At 41.9% G+C, this 17,510-nt stretch overlaps 2 protein-coding genes across 2 annotated transcripts in view; one reads left to right on the top strand and one right to left on the bottom strand.

Moving 5' to 3' along the window:
* The window catches only part of LOC311061739 (complement C3-like), a 44,397-nt gene extending 31,389 nt beyond the window's left edge, over nt 1-13,008 (top strand). The window contains exons 28-40 of the mRNA XM_084080431.1: nt 135-212; nt 1,259-1,426; nt 1,850-1,909; nt 3,135-3,216; nt 3,329-3,377; nt 6,472-6,562; nt 6,945-7,034; nt 7,217-7,319; nt 7,855-7,944; nt 8,087-8,185; nt 8,290-8,373; nt 11,337-11,478; nt 12,492-13,008. Of these exons, the coding sequence (XP_083936557.1) occupies nt 135-212; nt 1,259-1,426; nt 1,850-1,909; nt 3,135-3,216; nt 3,329-3,377; nt 6,472-6,562; nt 6,945-7,034; nt 7,217-7,319; nt 7,855-7,944; nt 8,087-8,185; nt 8,290-8,373; nt 11,337-11,478; nt 12,492-12,633 (1,278 nt within the window). The 3' untranslated portion in view covers nt 12,634-13,008. The remainder of the gene's footprint in view (nt 1-134; nt 213-1,258; nt 1,427-1,849; nt 1,910-3,134; nt 3,217-3,328; nt 3,378-6,471; nt 6,563-6,944; nt 7,035-7,216; nt 7,320-7,854; nt 7,945-8,086; nt 8,186-8,289; nt 8,374-11,336; nt 11,479-12,491) is intronic.
* Nucleotides 13,009-15,861: 2,853 nt separating this feature from the next.
* Nucleotides 15,862-17,355, bottom strand: LOC311062469 (phenylalanine--tRNA ligase alpha subunit-like; the record flags this gene model as incomplete). The annotated part of the gene is made up of 1 exon (XM_084081525.1): nt 15,862-17,355. The coding sequence occupies one exon, from the start codon at nt 17,353-17,355 to the stop codon at nt 15,862-15,864; it is 1,494 nt and encodes a 497-aa protein (XP_083937651.1).
* Nucleotides 17,356-17,510: the final 155 nt, after the last annotated feature.

Raw genomic sequence — 17,510 nt, 5'->3', positions numbered from 1 at the left:
TGACTGGCTCATTGTGCTGTGCAATAGCTATCATCTTTGGTATTATTTTTGATAATTGCGAAAGTGAAAAATAAAATCTACAGTTAATGACTTTTCTCTTTCCCTTTGATTTTGTTTTATTTTTACGAATGAAGGCTTTTAAGGAGGCAAAACCTATCGTCAAATGGTTGAACCAACAGAGGTCATATAGTGGATCGTATGGCTCCAGCCAGGTAACACGTGTATTTTTTCCCCAGACCTTTATTTAACCAGGAGTAAAATCCTATTGAGATTAAAGCATTTTTTTTCCAATAGAGCCCTGGAACACAACAGACAGCAGTGCAAATTAAAACAAGCAACACAATAAAACTAGAATAAATAAAATAAAAATAATAACATTCTATAACAAATATAAATGTTATTATATTTCAATAATAGCAACAAAAAACAATGACAGTTCATAAAATCTGCCTCCAGCTCTTTTAATCTGGATTGTAAAGCATTTAGCGGGATCAGCTGATCTAATTTCAAGGTACTTTGCAGATCATTCTATGCTGAGGTGGCTGAAAACGCAAAAGCCATTTTCTCAAGTTCCGTAGGGGCTTGTGGGACGGAAAGCATGAGGAAGCCTGTAAAACGCAAAGAGTAATAGTACAGTACAGTTTTTTATTTACCAAGAAAAGCCTTGTAAATAAAAATGACTGAGCCTATATGGGTTGTTAGAGCAGGCCATCCTGCACAAGAGTATTAATAACAATGATTCAGAGTTTTACAGTTTGTAATGAACCGCAAGGAAGCATTATAAGCTGTGTCAAGCATATACAGACATTGATGGAAGAATTAATATACAAACGATCACAATAATCCAACCAGGTAAAAAGGTTTCAGTTACAAGTCGCTTTTTCGCATTAAAAGAGAATAACATCTTGTTTCTAAAGTACACTGTAGGTGCCTAATTTTTTTTTTCTTCTTTCAAATTCAACCTTGAAAAGTAAGGTAGTCATTAATCGAAATACCCAAATTTTGTATGAGTCTAGAACTTCAATTACCTCAGTGCCCACAGAAGGTTGGCACGGCTGTGAAGGGCAACTGCCTCTCATGTTTCATTGCTTCATTGCAAGTCGCACACATCTACAATCTCACAACCTGTCGCACTGGAAGGAGTTGTGAGCTTGTGAACAAAATGCCCAGTGGATGCCAGGTGTTTAACTGTAGCACCATCACATACATCTCTTTCCATCTAACTATTTTACTATCTCTGGGTCTGATCTTCTTTTAGGCCACCGTGGTAGTGTACCAGGCATTAGCTGAGTACTGGAGCAATACCGATGTAAATGTAAATGAACTTGACGTTAATCTGGATGTGGAATTCTCAGTGGCTGGCAGGAAACTTTCGGACAATTTCAACTTCAACAGAGAGAATATCTATACCACAAGAACACTAAAAGTGAGATTACATGCACACATGCACGCACACACGCACGCACACAAACACACACACACACACACACACACACACACACACACACACACACACACACACACACACACACACACACACACACACACACACACACACACACTCACTCACACTCAGACACACGCAGACACACACACACACACACACGAACCCCCCCTCACGCACGCACGCACGCACGCACGCACGCACACACGTACACACGTACACACGTACGTACACACGTACACACGTACACACGTACACACATACACACATACACATAATGTAAAGTGTAATGTTCGATCATTTGTATTTGCTCATTGTGTGTGTGTGTGTGTGTGTGTGTGTGTGTGTGTGTGTGTGTGTGTGTGTGTGAGACACCCCCACACACACACTCCCTGACTCACACAGGACAAAAATGCACATAACCTGAATGTGACCGCCAGAGGAAATGGAGAAGCAACTCTCACTGTAAGCACCATTCTTCAGCCCCACTTGCTTTTTCTGTGAATGTCTATGTGCTGTGTACTCGTATCTATATCTGGTATCCTGACAAAGTTCACTTCTGCACGAATGCAAAATTGCACCGTCTTGTCGTTCCTCACCTCAGTTTCCTTGTGTCCAGGTGGCTGCACGCCGAGGAGCACACTTTTCTAGTTTAGTTTGTGTTCTGAGCGAGGTGACCTCCAGACAGGCCATGGTACTCACCATGCCCAAAATCAGAGCTTATAGACACAAAAAATACCATTTAGTTTGTCTTTAAATATCTCAGTGGAGCTGCTGTTTGTGGACAAAATGAGACCAGAGGCTTCTAGTTCCTTCCTGTATAAAAAGGAAATTGTGGCCAAACATTTGGTGGCCAACTGGCCATTACTATGGTACTGTGTCTACAGAACTATCACCTTTGCAGTGATATCAGACACTGTGCGTGCGTGTGTGCGAGTGTGCATGCGTGCATGTGTGCGTGCGTGCTTGTGTGTGTGCGTGAGTACGTAAATGTGCAAGTAGAAAGGATACAGCTGTATCACGGAGGTTGTGGGTTCGAATCCACCGTGGTGCATCCGGATTTGTCGGGCGTCTGTGCGAACGCAATGGGCCCGTGTTCAGGGGAGAGAAGCCGGTCGGGGAGGGTGATAAATGTCACTGCATGTATTCCTACGGGCCCGGCGGCACCTGTCAACAGGGAGTGTTGGGCGGAAGGAGTAGGACGAAGGCTCTACGTCCTCCCGGTGGGGGCTCCTCACTGGCAGCTGAGTCAGTAGGATACGACAGCAGTGACAACACAGAAATGTGTGTGGGGAGGAATTAATTGGCATAACGACTAAATTGTGGAGAAAAAGGGGGTAAAAAAAGAATTGGCTACTCTAAATAAAATAAAAAAAGAAAGGATACAGCTGGAGCACAGTGTTTGTTAGTGTTCATTGTTAACCCATTAAAACGGGAAAGCATCTGTGTCATTTTAGATTTTAGCTATTCAAAAATAGCAGATATATACAAGCTCATACTTTGTGCCCCGCTAAAAGATATGTGCAAATCTTTGAATAGTGTATATATTTTTTTGAAAGCGAACATTTTAACTCAATTATTTTTCCTTCTGGGGGTCCCTGGATCAAAATATTTTGAGATGGGGTCGTTGGCCAATTACATATAATTTCAGCCTCGGGTCTTAATGGGTTAAACTTGACTCTGTTCACAGGTTGTGTCACTCTATTATGCTCTACCAAAGGAAAAGGAGAGTGACTGTCAGAAGTTTAACCTCTCAGTGGAACTCATCCCAGGTGTGTGTGTGTGGGGGCATGTTATCTGTCTTTTCAGCCATACTGTATACTTTATTGCAAATGTTATCTTTTCGACTGACACCCTGTTTAAACACGTATTCCTGTCCACCAGAGAAAGTAGGTGGTGATGATGATGTATACATGCTGAAAATGGAGGTTTTGTAAGTATAGTGAAAGGCATTTCTGTCTTGACATTCTACGCATTTTGTTTAACTTTATGCCTCTCCAGGGTTTGAAATCAGTTAGCAGATGTGGCTAGTACATTAAAGTTATCAATCACTCAGAATTCCCACTAGCCATTTGATTACATTTTCCATTTCACCATATAAAGATTAGTGCTTCCTCAAATCTACACCCATTATGTAGCCTAAATAAATTATTCCAAAACAGTTGTCACGAGAGAGAGAGAGAGAGAGAGAGAGAGAGAGAGAGAGAGAGAGAGAGAGAGAGAGAGAGAGAGAGAGAGAGAGAGAGAGAGAGAGAGAGAGAGAGAGAGAGAGAGAGAGAGAGAGAGAGAGAGAGAGAGAGAGAGAGAGAGAGAGAGAGAGAGAGCGAGCGTTTGTTTGGTCACAGGGGTCTCTCCAGCTCTTTAGTAAACAGAATATACAGTACATTTTCAGGTAGGTGACAAAATGTAAGCCAATCAGAAGAGAGCACTGAAAATGCATTTTCTGTTTAAGAAAGAGCTGGAGAGACATGGGAGACTCCTTTTACTGAACAAACACTAGCAATGAGTGCTACATTTTCCATTTCACCATATAAAGATTAGTGCTTCCTCAAATCTACACCCATTATGTAGCCTAAATAAATTATTCCAAAACAGTTGTCGAGAGAGAGAGAGAGAGAGAGAGAGAGAGAGAGAGAGAGAGAGAGAGAGAGAGAGAGAGAGAGAGAGAGAGAGAGAGAGAGAGAGAGAGAGAGAGAGAGAGAGAGAGAGTGAGAGTTTGTTTGGTCACAGGGGTCTCTCCAGCTCTTTAGTAAACAGAATATACAGTACATTTTCAGGTAGGTGACAAAATGTAAGCCAATCAGAAGAGAGCACTGAAAATGCATTTTCTGTTTAAGAAAGAGCTGGAGAGACATGGGAGACTCCTTTTACTGAACAAACACTAGCAATGAGTGCTATCAGAATATAGAGCTTGTTAACACTTATTTTAACGAAAGTAAATCACTTACGCTACCTTTAAAGTAATGGGCTAGGGTTGAAATATCTGGAGCGATAGATTACCTGTCACCGTCACGAGTTCTGAAACGATATTCCTCCAAATTTGAATTAGTAGTACAATAGTGTCGGTTCAGAGTGCCGACCATTGTTGAATTTTGATGTTCATAATTTCGCTAATGCTAGAGGTGTGCCAATAAGCGGTAAGCGTGCATATTTAGTTAAATAGGCTATTTCATTTTTTTTATTATTCTGCTAAGCTCAGGGGAGTGCAAATTATCCTTGACATACCAAAGCTGGATTTAGGTCTATATAAGGGAGAGGGAAGGGGCTTTACGAGGTGGATTTACTTTCCTGTGTGTTCCATCATACTGAATGATGGTACAGTGATAGTTGTATAATAATGAAAGATCCTTAAGAACACACTGATTTAATGAAGAGATAGACCTTCACACAATAATCGGCAAAATAATGGGCACATGACATAATCATAGATTTCTGGGGGGCCTTGATACCTAGTTACCCGATAGAAGCTCAGTCATCCAGGAAAGACTCACGTGACACTTGATTGTGTTGCCTACCGCAATTCATTTGCATCAGCATTTGGGTTTTGTTCATTTCAAGCCCTACTTCCATTCTGTCCTCACTCTTTCCTGTTCATTCTTTGTCTCTGCCAGGCCGAAAGGCATGGCGAGAGAGTATGTTTTACCCCCTGTCCGTCCGTCCGTCCGCCCGCCCGTGTGTCCGTGTGTCCGTCATTCCATCTGTCTGTGTACAGCTAATCTTCGGCACCGCTGGCTTGATCGCAGCGAAACTGTGCACACACACTCCCTGGATACCACAGCAGAACCTCTGACCCAAATTTTTCACATGGGCCTGTTATAGCGCCACCAAGAGGCCGATTTGTGCAAAATACATTTCTTGACAGTACTCCTACAGATTTTGTCCAAACATCACGCAAATCGGTACACAGTATTTCTATAGTCATTAAACGAAACGGGTTTTTCAGATTTTTTATATTCCATCCTGATTGACTAAAATTGCCTTCCATAGTTTGCAGGAGTGCTCCGTTTTGAACAAAATGCCTCAAATCATGAACACAGCATGCAATTTCCGTGAAATTTTGCACGCACATTCCCACTACGGCAAGGAAGAAATGCTACAGTACTTGAACATTTTTTAATCAGCCTCATGGTGGCGCTATAACAGGCCGATTTGTGTTTTTGCCTATAACTGTACAGATCTGTGTAAAACTTTGTATGCACACTCTCTAGAGGCCAAGGAAAAACCTTTGCCCTGTATTGTTTACATTTGCCTTTTATAGCGCCACCAGGAGGCGGACTTATGTAAAACACATTTTTTGATTGTAAGCCTTCAGATTTTATCCAAATTTCACGCAAATTGGTACACATGATCTCTATAGTCATGTGATCAAGAGGATCTGTTAGATTTTTCATAATCCATCCTGATTGACTAAAATTGACATCTAAAGTTTGCAGGAGTGGCCCGTTTAGAACAAAATGCCGCAAATCATGAACGCAGCGTCCGATTGCAGTGAAACTTTGCTCGCACATTCGCACTACGTTGAGGAACAAATGCCACCATTTTAACATTGCCCTATTATAGCGCCACCTTGAGGCCAATTTTTGCAACAGTTTTCTTTTTTATATTACTCGTACAAATTGTGTCCAAACATCATGCAAATCGGTACCCATTATCTCTATAGACAAGTGGTCAAGATGGTTCCGTCCGATTTTTCATATTACATCCTGATTGCCGAATTCCGAACATTGCTGCCCCACAATAACCTACCTGACCTGGCGGAGACCTGTGCTCCGAGGAGCACTTTTTCTAGTTTATTCTCAAAATGTTCTTCTAACATGCATTTCTTTCTCTTCATCTAAAGTGGTGTTCAGAAGTTCTTAAAACCTTGGAAAGGACTGTATACATTGATATAAAAATCTCAAGTGGTGTTAAAAATATCTTAAACTTTGGAAAAGGCTGTATAAATTGCTATAAAAACTGAGGCAGTAGTGTCCCTTTCACCAGCCTTTCCATTGTTCTTTCACCTATTCTATCCATTATCCCCACAGGTATAAGGACACGGATAAAGATGCAACAATGACAATTTTAGATATCCGCATACCAACTGGTTTTATTGCAGACAACAAAGATCTGGACACGGTAAGGGCCTACACAAGAGTATTAGTGGAGCATGGTTCGAACAGAGAGCCAACTAACCCCAATCTGTGTTATACTACTAGTATAAACCTGTAGTGTTCACAGGTGTGACCGTATGAGATTTTACTACTAGTATAAACCTGTACAAATATATATGGTCCACACAAAGACAAAAGTATGCATGCACGCACACAATGCTGTAACATAGAATGTAGTTTAGATCTTTAAAATTATATGTAGACTTAATATGTATGACTGTGTGTGTGTGTGTGTGTGTGTGTGTGTGTGTGTGTGTGTGTGTGTGTGTGTGTGTGTGTGTGTGTGTGTGTGTGTGTGTGTGTGTGTGTGTGTGTGTGTGTGTGTGTGTGTGTGTGTGTGTGTGTAGCTGTCCAGTGGGGTTGCACGCCCCATTTCGAAGTATGAAATTGACAAAGCTCTGTCTGAACAAGGTTCCATCATCATCTACCTCGACAAGGTATGCTTTTACTCTCTCTCTTTGGGTCTCATAATCTAGCACACACACACACACACACACACACACACACACACACACACACACACACACACACACACACACACACACACACACACACACATACACAGGCACGCTGTAAATGTTTGTCTCTGTATGTCACCAGTTTGTTTGTCTCTATCCAGGTTTCTCATGAACGGCCAGAAGAGATCGCTTTTAGAATCAGACAGGAAATGAAAGTGGGCATCTTGCAACCTGCAGCTGTGTCTGTTTATGAGTACTATAATCGTAAGCGCGCACACACACACACACACACACACACACACACACACACACACACACACACACACAGGTTTTTTTGTGGTGTAGTATTCTTAGATGAATGATGACACAAATGAATGATGACGCGCGATCGATCGGTATTCCATCACTTGTTTGTCGTTTGCAAGTCACATCACTGTTTGCATGAGTGAATTAACCTTGTGATACTGTCTGTCTGTCTGCTGCTCATCCGATTCCCAATTGCAATTGGGTCAGAACCGGCCCTACACACACACACACACACACACACACACACACACACACACACACACACACACACACACACACACACACACACACACACTCTCTCTCTAAATATATATATATACTGTATATACAGTATATATACATGCCTTATTAATCTCAAGGGGAAGACCATTTCAGATTTTAATTGTGTTTAAGGAATGTTTTGTTCAAATTTCATTTTCAGGCACTGAAAATGTGTAACAAATCAGACCAGGATGGCACATATTGATATCTCTCACTCTGTGTCTCCTTGCAGAGAAACCATGTGTAAAATTCTACCGCCCAGAGAGAACACAAGGAGAGTTACTACAGCTCTGTCGAGGGGATGTATGTGTATGTGCTGAAGGTAAGTGACAACAAGTGTGACAGCATGAGATTGTCATACAGGTAACTTTATCCAAAAAAAAAGTATCTCCTTATCCTTATCTCCCACCTACACCTTATTATAAATTATAATCAGAATCATTTTATTTCCTGTGCATTTCCAGAGAACTGCAGTAAGCAGAAGAAGGACAAAATTAGCAATGATGCCCGAATCCGAATCACTATGGCCTGCCACGTTGAAGAGAACAACAGAACAGATTATGGTAAGAGTGCCTTCCTGTATTAGTAACTGTGTGCGTGCATATGTATATACATCCATGTGTGTTTTTGTGTTGTGTAAACAGTATGAAACCTGTCTCTCTTTTAGTGTACAAAGTGAGAGTGGAACATTTTCAAGCAGATCCATCTGTGGACATTTACCAGATGCGCATAGAGAACGTTCTCAAGGAAGGTAGATAATTATTCCTCCCTTTTAAATCTTAATAATTGAACCGTGTCTTTCTTGTCACACACTCACTACATGTCATTGTCATTTATGTATCTATACATACACATCTAAAGTAAGTGCTATATTGTTTTATACTATAATACCTTGATTATAATTATGCTTATAAATATCTATAATATATCTATTATTATTTTATTATAAATCTATTATATTATTGTATCATAAGTGTTAGCCTATATTGTATATATTATAATACCTTATAGTTATGTTATACCTATTAATATATATTACTGCATGATTATTAATATTATTTATTGATCTTGGTCTATTGTTATTATCATACTTTTAGCTAGACCTGCGCCGCCCATGCATTCCACACTGACACTCATGCTCCGCTTACAGTAGCTCTTTGCCATCATGACTCTTGACTTCATGTATCCTTGGATGCGTGTGCTGTTAACACAGATGATTTAATGTATTTATGCAATCTGAGCCAGGGGCAGGGCTTTATAAGCATTATGCTTCTCCCTGTCCACTTCTTCGGAATCTTGGACTCTCTCTCTATTATGTCAAATGGACCTGACTACCTACTACCTGTACCATGGACTTGTTTGAAATTGTGCCACCATGGCACCACATTTCGGTGTTGTTCTTAAATGCAATACTGTACATACACATATGTATTCTTTGTCCAAATGCTAAAAATAAACTGAACAGAACAGAACAGAACATCTATGCACAACTAAACTACTGTATCACATGTTCAAAGAAGAAACATGTTTTTTTGTTTTAAAAACGAGTATTGTCTTAACTTGATTTAGCGCAACGTATCTTTACAGGGCCAGAGCTCAGCTCTGGACCTGTCTTAATGTTCTACTCTTTTTTCCTTCTGCCACTTGTCGCAGTTCTGGCTGAACCGTGCTGTCGCTTTTTACGAAACTCGGCCATATGGTAGATGGTCATGAAAAACTATCAAGAAATAATTCTCACAATCTTTCGTCCAAAGGTGGCGCTATAGCACTCAATTGAAAATGCCAACTTTGAACAGGTACAACTCATGCCCTGTTTGACCTAGAGCCAACTTGGATACACATATGCGTCTCCTCATGCTGAACAACTTTCACCCTCTGACTTTTGACCTCTGACCTTTAGATCTCCTTTTGAATTATATGAAAAACAGTCATTGGCTCCTAACTTCTGCATTTTTTCACTTATGGAAAATCCGCTGCCAAGGTGTTGTCGGCATAGGTCCAAAGTTCAAGTGTTAAACGTTTCGTGCAGATTGCTCAAAAATCCCAGGAGGAGATAGATTTTAACTATTACAGTTTTATGAAAATTATTCATCTGCCCCTAACACACACATGCAGACTCACATTTCTTTGAAACTTTGCAGAAAGGTTGAGGGTCATTCCAAATATCACTGAAACCAATCTTACTCCAATTGGCCAAAGGGGGCGCTATAGCAATTTTTTGAAAATGCAAACTTTAAACGGGCTTAAGTCATGCCTCGTTTGGCCAAAAGTCGTGAAACTTGCTTACACTTGTGCCTTGACTCATGAGGAACACATCTATCGCTTTGACCAGTAAGCTCCCCCCTTAGATTGTCCGCAATTTTGAGCAGTTTGAAAAACACTTAAACCCAGGATTTATCATCTGTGTGATCTCCTTTTTCACGGGTTCTTGTCTGTTGGTCCAATGGCGTCTCCCTTAAGTGGTGCCTCACAATCTCAAGGTCGCCAGTTCAAGCCTCACTTGATGCAGACTTCGTTTAAGTTGAATTGCAAACAACATGACTGCATTATTGAATACATGTGCAAATGGTAAAGATAACCTGAAATGCTTAATTGAGAGTACGTTTTTTCAATGTATGACGTACTTCATTGTGAAAGTAGCCGATCTACAATCTCACAACTTTTCAGATAGCAACGTTTTGTGAGCTTGTAGATCGGCCGCTTTCACTGGTTTCGGTTTCGAGGAGACATACAATTTCTCTATTGGTAAAAGGTTTGTGAAAGAGTGATCTTAGTGTTTGTGAAACAGGGGCTTGGTTCATGACAGAAGGCAAGAGTTTATGATCTTCAACAGACAAAATCAGCCTGGACAAAGCTGTAGCACTATAGGTAGTGTTGCAGCCTCTCAGTCCAAAGGTTGAGAGTTCGATTCCTGTTACGGGCAATAGGATGTGATGTCCAATAAATCCATTATGTTTCCATCTCTCTCTCAAATCTATTCCATTTCCATGTCTCTCTCTCTCTTCAATCCATTCCGTTTCCATGTCTCTCTCTCTCTCTCTCTCTCTCTCTCTTCAATCTATTCCGTTTCCATGGCTCTCTTGCTCTCTCCAATCTATTCCGTTTCCATGTCTGTCTGTCTGTGTCTCTCTCTCTCTCTCTCTCTCTCTCTCTCTCTCTCTCTCTCTCTCTCTCTCTCTCTCTCTCTCTCTCTCTCTCTCTCTCAATCTATTCCGTTTCCATCTCTCTCTCTCTCTCTCTCTCTCTCTCTCCAATCTATTCCGTTTCTCTCTCTCTCTCTTCAATCTATTCCGTTTCTCTCTCTCTCTCTCTCTCTCTCTCTCTCTCTCTCTCTCTCTCTCTCTCTCTCTCTCTCTCTCTCTCTCTCTTCAATCTATTCCGTTTCTCTCTCTCTCTCTCTCTCTCTCTCTCTCTCTCTCTCTCTCTCTCTCTCTCTTTTGATCTGAGGTTGGAGCCTGGTTGGTTTTCTGTATTTCTTCTTTTTTTTCTTTCTAAGTATTTAAGTCAAGTATGAGGGCTTGACTATGTTCTTGGTCTGTATTACCCAGCAGTGCGTAATAAAGGACTTTTAAAATCAAATCTCTCTCTCTCTCTCTCCTGGCCCTGTATTATCGCTGCTTGCAGCTATATTTTCATTTGGATTTGATATGACAGAAAGGGTGAGGCTGATATGTGTGAAGCACCTTTACTGCATTTATTTTCTGTTTGTTACAGGAACTGATGCGGGAGTTGAGAAGCAGACGCGTGCATTTGTAAGTTTTCCCCATTGCAGGAAGTCTTTAGAACTGAAGAAAGATAAGACCTTCCTCATCATGGGCATGGCAGAAGATTTGCACTTGATTGCTGACAAACAAGAGTGAGTTTTATTTAAGAAACAAAAAAATCTTAGTCTGTCTTTATATAGGGGTTATCTAGGAATTTGCATAGACAAGGTTTTTCAAAAAATGTGTTCATGTATTTTTGAAACAAATGAATACTGTGATATTTTGTTATTTTTCGTGTCTTTTCTTCTTGTTTTGACCCTCTTGTGGTACAAGTGTGTGCAGTATATTGTAACAATCAGATATGGTTTTCACCCAGACCGCTTTGTTCATTTGTTTATTCCTTTCTAAGATTCTGTGACACTTGTCATTAAACCAAATGGCATTATTCACTCTATGACATACACTTATGTTTATTCAACGCATCACGTGGCAAAATGTTGTGAGCTTGTAGATTGACTATTTTCGGTGTGTGTGTGTGTGTGTAAATCATTTACCAGTCTATAGAATCAGAATCAGAATACAGGTGTAGCTCAATGGGTTAAATTCATTGTTGTGCAAGCTCCATCATTTCATTGTCTTTCATGAAAGCAAGGACAAAAAATAAAAATCACACCCAGTGTGAAGTGAGCGGTGCTATTTTTAAGTTTTAAGTTACCGTAATTTCATCATGTGTCTCGCTAGCCAATCACAGCACGTCCTGCAAAGATAAGTATTCAGACCCTTTGCTGTGACACTTGTATATTTGCACCGCTCGGTGCTCAAAAACAACAGTGGTCATTACAGTGATGGGAGCTCGTGATATTTATGAGTTATTAATTTCATCATGCGTCTCGCTAGCCAATCACAGTACGTCACAGCCAATCAGCCAATCACAGTACAGCGAAAGACACATTTTCGCGACGGAAAGAAAAACTTTCACCACGGATGGGTCCCAAACCCACTTATAGGAGCGGCTACACCGCTCAAAAATAAAACAAAGAAAAATCCAAGATATGTACATACAGTATAACTATAGACATAATGTTACACTGGTGAATGCCTTTTCACAGCATACTGTAGTTATGACTGGACATAAGTAGTAATGTTTCATATCTTCTGTCCTTAGGTATGAGTATGTGCTAGGTGAGAGGACATGGATAGAGTATTGGCCCACTTCAGAAGAATGTCAGACTGAAGAATACAGACCTGTCTGTTTGGGCATGGAGGACCTGGTCGACGAGTTAAACTTCTTTGGATGTCCAAACTAAATGATTCTCCCAGACCTTTTGAATCATTCTGACCTGTCTAATTAGTTTGATTGTAAGTTCTTTCAATTGAACAGCTGTTGTTTTGTATGACCGTGGTCTTCTTTCAGCACAAGCACCCCTGTCATTATTGTCCTGCTATGTCATGATACTATGCAGGATCACAGTATTAACAAAAACAGTATTACCTTTAAACGTGTTGTTCATAAATTGGAAATAGATTCAAAGAAGCCCTACTCAATCTTTGTGTAGCTCTGAGGAGAATGCACAACTGTGTTCTGTAATCATTCTAGACCACACTGGCTATCGAGTTATTGAGATTGTGCTAAAAAAGCCTCTCAGTTTTCTATTTTCCTTCAGCTTCTGTTTTGCATTGACAGTGATCATTTGTACTTAGTTTGTGAATTCTTCAGTAAATAATTCCCACTTACTTTCTCCTGTGTCTCTGAGTCTGCATCTGGGTCGGATCTGCCTTGTGTTTCTTTATTCACATCATTTGTACATTAATACTTAAGGCCGATCCACTTTTCATCCACAGTCAATTCAACCATCCTTTAGTTACTGTGCTGCTTGACATCAAAACAACACCAAGGTTGCAATAAATCAAGTTGCCTCAAATGTACTTATAGCTGACTCCTGCACAATAAAATGTGTGAGCAAACAGTGAGCAGCTTTGAGAAGGAAGAGGGTGCAAAGGCAACCACAGGGCAATCATCGCCATAAATGAGTTAATTGGGATTTGTGTAATCAGCTGAAACCTCCCCTGTTTTTCTTTTTATTAAAGATATTTCTTTAGCTTTTTTTATTGGTAGTATACAGAGACAGGAAATGTGGAGAGAGAGACACAGCAAAGGTCGTCGGGATTGGGACTCGAACCTGCGACACGCTGTCAGGCTGCACTGGAGCTCTGCATCTGTCAGTCCTTGTTCCTTATATGCCCATACTGTATATGGAGATCCCTGATGATGATCAGCATATGCCCATCCTACTACTATAATTGAAAAATTGAAATGACCTCCAAAAGTTTGTCTGGGGTAAAAGTACGTACGATCGCTCCACTTGCCCCAAAACTTGCCACAGACTGTTGATCAGTGCTCTGGCTAATATTTAGGCTTCTTTCCCCGCCTTCAATGTACTTACATATTGTACTAATATAAAACTACATTTTAAAATTTTAGCCACAGCAGCTTTCCTTCTTTTTGGCCGCAGCAGCTTTGTTCTTGGTCGCTAGGACCCCACCCTACTGCGCATCTCCATATATGGCCATATCAGTTGGATCACCGGTGCAACATAGCTGTGATGTAGCTGATCGGGCCTAGATGTGAGGGCCGCGAAGCAGCCCGAACCTCTAGTAATATTAATAATAATAATAATAACTAGAAAAAGTGCTCCTCGGAGCACAACTCTCCGCTGTTGGGAATGTTGGGAATGTTCTATCTGTATAAGTGTCCTATCCGTCCTGTCTGTATAAGTGTCCTATCCCTCCTGTCTGTATAAGTGTCCTATCCGTCCTATCCGTCCTGTCTGTGTAAGTGTCCTATCCAATTGTTACAGTATCCGCCATTTCTCAACCATTTCGTGATTGTTCCTGTCTTACCTCACTCTTACCAGACTTGTGTTGGGAATGTTGGGAATGTTCTAATTCTTATGTTCTAACTGTCCTATCCATCCTGTCTGTATAAGTGTCCGATCCGTCCTGTCTGTATAAGTGTCCTATCCGTCTGTATAAGTGTCCTATCCGTCTTGTCTGTATAAGTGTCCTATCCGTCCTGTCTATGTAAGTGTCCTATCCCTCCTGTCTGTGTAAGTGTCCTATCCCTCCTGTCTGTATAAGTGTCCTATCCGTCCTGTCTGTATACTGTAAGTGTCCTATCCGTCCTGTCTGTATACTGTAAGTGTCCTATCCGTCCTGTCTGTGTAAGTGTCATATCCCTCCTGTCTATGTAAGTGTCCTATCCGTCCTGTCTGTGTAAGTGTTCTATCCGTCCTGTCTGTATACTGTAAGTGTTCTATCCGTCCTGTCTGTATAAGTGTCCTATCCGTCCTGTCTGTATAAGTGTCCTATCCGTCCTGTCTGTATAAGTGTCCTATCCGTCCTGTCTGTGTACTATAAGTGTCCTATCCGTCTGTGTAAGTGTCATATCCCTCCTGTCTATATAAGTGTCCTATCTGTCCTATTTGCCAATTATGTATCAGCCATGCAGTCATTTCGTGATGGTTCCTGTCTTACCTCACTTTGGCGGCGGCAAAGACGCCGCCAAAGTGACGCCATGTATTTATACAATATTTCACCGTATTGTCACGTGTCACGTGAGGCTTGACCAATCGGTGTGTCATATTTAGAAAGTGAAAACAAAACTCTCCTACGGTAAAATATTAATTATAATAATACATAAAATGTATATAGCACTTTTCTCTGTACCCAAAGTCGCTTTACAACAAGACAGTATCCTATCCTATCCTTCCTATTACGTATTCCTCACCAATGTACTCCGGGTTTGGTCAGCACACAAGCACTCCACTTGCCTCGAAACTTGCCATAGGCACAGACTATTTATCAGTGCTCTGGCTAATAGATGGCTTCTTTACCCAGTGATCAGACTCTCAGCTTGACTGATTGGCAGGGCTTCCCTGATAGGCCAATCAGACTCTCAGCTTGACTGATTGATTGGCAGGCCTTCCTGATACGCCAATTACACCCTCAGCTTGAGGAGTGGAGAGGAGAGGAGAGAGGAGAATTTTTGTTAATTCATAGGCTCACATCCACCTGTTCCTCCATATTTAGCCAAGATTGATGACGTCATATCGATGACATCAATCTGGGCTAAAAATGATGTCAGAGATTCACAGGGAACTCACACTGTTATTAGACACCATTTTGTTTTAATGTCCTTGGCCTGCGGGGCTGTCATTGCAGGTAGGTAAGCAGCAATGTAATGCATGTTGAGCAGGAAAGGCGAATGTGTGTATTGAAAGTGTTTATTTGAATATTGCTAAATCCCAGTGTAGCCTATATTTTTTATCCTGTAAAAGTAGGTTATTTGGTATTAACATTGAAAGGGTAAAGGGACCAAGAAAAAAAGATGCTTGGATCTCCTTGGTTACCAAGGGAAGTTCTATTTCACGAATAAAGGGGAGTCCACATGGTTTGCAGCCAAAGAACAGTTAACATGTGTTAGGAATTGACCTGTCCAAAAACTAAACTAAACAAACTTGAATGCTGAGTAAAACTCAAGAGTCCAAACGGCATAATGGACTATCGTAGACCATCTGTAGGGGCACTTTATGTCCCACCAGCTCTCTGATGTTGTTGATGCCATACTTGATCATGGTGGGTCTCTCCAGGGACAGTCCCCAGGCGATGACGGACACATCATCAGGAAGACCCATGGGTAACAGCATCTCTGGCCTGAACATGCCTGAGTTACCCACCTCCACCCACCTCTTCAGGCCTTCATGGTAGCTGAACACCTCCATGCTGGGCTCAGTATATGGGTTGTAGGCAGGCTTGAAGCGCAGTTTGGTGATACCTAACTTGGTGAAGAACTGATGCAGGATGCCCATAAGGTCCCCAAGCGTGAGACCATAGTCAGCCACAACTCCCTCTATTTGGTGGAACTCTGCCAGGTGGGTGGCATCCACAGTCTCGTTACGGAACACTCTGTCGATGGAGAAGAACTTGACCGGGGTGAAATTCTGCTGCTGTGCAAGCTTATACAGCATTCGTGAGCTGACTGCTGTGGTGTGTGTGCGCAGGACGTTCTTCTGGGCCTCCTCGATCTTCCAGTCATACTTGTACCCTTGTGATCCGTAGCCCCCCTCAGAGTGAACCTTCTTGACTCTCTCCAGATATTCTTCTGGAGGGAACTCATGAGCCAGCGCTGGGTCAGACAGGAAGAAGGTGTCATGTTGGTCTCTGGCCGGGTGCTGCTGGGGTTGGAACAGAGAGTCAAAGTTCCAGAAGGAGCTTTCAATGAAATTGTTGGTCGGCATCTCAGTGAAACCCATCTCCAAGAAGATTTGTCTGAACTGGGTTCGAACCTTCATTAGCGGGTGAAGGTAACCACAGTCTGGGGCTATGCCCATGGCCTCAAAGTTATATGGCTTGAACTTCTTTTCCTTCCAGTTGCCACTGGCGATCATGTCTGCAGTGAGTTCTGTCTCCTGTTTGGTGATGGTGGTGCTGAAGGAATTACCCTTGCTGATCCAGTAAGACTTCACCAGTACTTCAGAGATCAGCTTCCTCCTTTTCAGATCATTCTTCTCCTTGTCATCCAGCTGGGAGGCCTGGCCTCTCTGTACCAGGAGCAGCTTCTCTCTCACCTGGTCCTCTATGTTCTCCACAGCCTTGACTATACTGTCATTTTTCTTGTCCACCCTGATCCACTTGTTTGCCATAGCTTTGTTAAGGCCCACCTTACCAAAGACTAGCTTCATGAGTTCAGCCTTGGGCGTACCCCCCTCCCCCAGCGGGATGGAACTGAAGACTCTGGCCTCATGGCTGCCCAGCTCGGCTATCTCGCTGCCCTCGTGGGTCAACTCCCAGTGTTTAGAGGAGCGTAGCTCATATGAGATAACTTCCCTGTGGGCCTCCAAACTCTTCATGGCTCCAACAATGACCTGGTGGTCTACCCCAAGCTCAGTGGCGATATCCAGGCTGTCAACGCCATCGTCCACCTTCTCAATCTGCCATAGAAGAGTCTCCACCACACTGCTGTGAGCCATTCCTGGTGCCGTAGCTAAATAAGGCGAAGGAGAATCGGTGTGAAGGGACTCTGTAGAAACACGTAAGTATCTGTCCGACAAGACTGATGCGCAAGCCCTCTGACACAGTTATTCATATCCCCAAATTCCAATTTTGATGCCGTCATGGTTACTAT

This window comes from Gymnoscopelus microlampas (assembly GCF_963454915.1).
Source record: "Gymnoscopelus microlampas genome assembly, chromosome: 15".
Taxonomy (NCBI): Eukaryota; Metazoa; Chordata; class Actinopteri; order Myctophiformes; family Myctophidae; genus Gymnoscopelus; species Gymnoscopelus microlampas.
The sequence above is the reverse complement of the archived record's forward strand: the minus strand, read 5'-3'. Positions and strand labels throughout refer to the sequence as shown.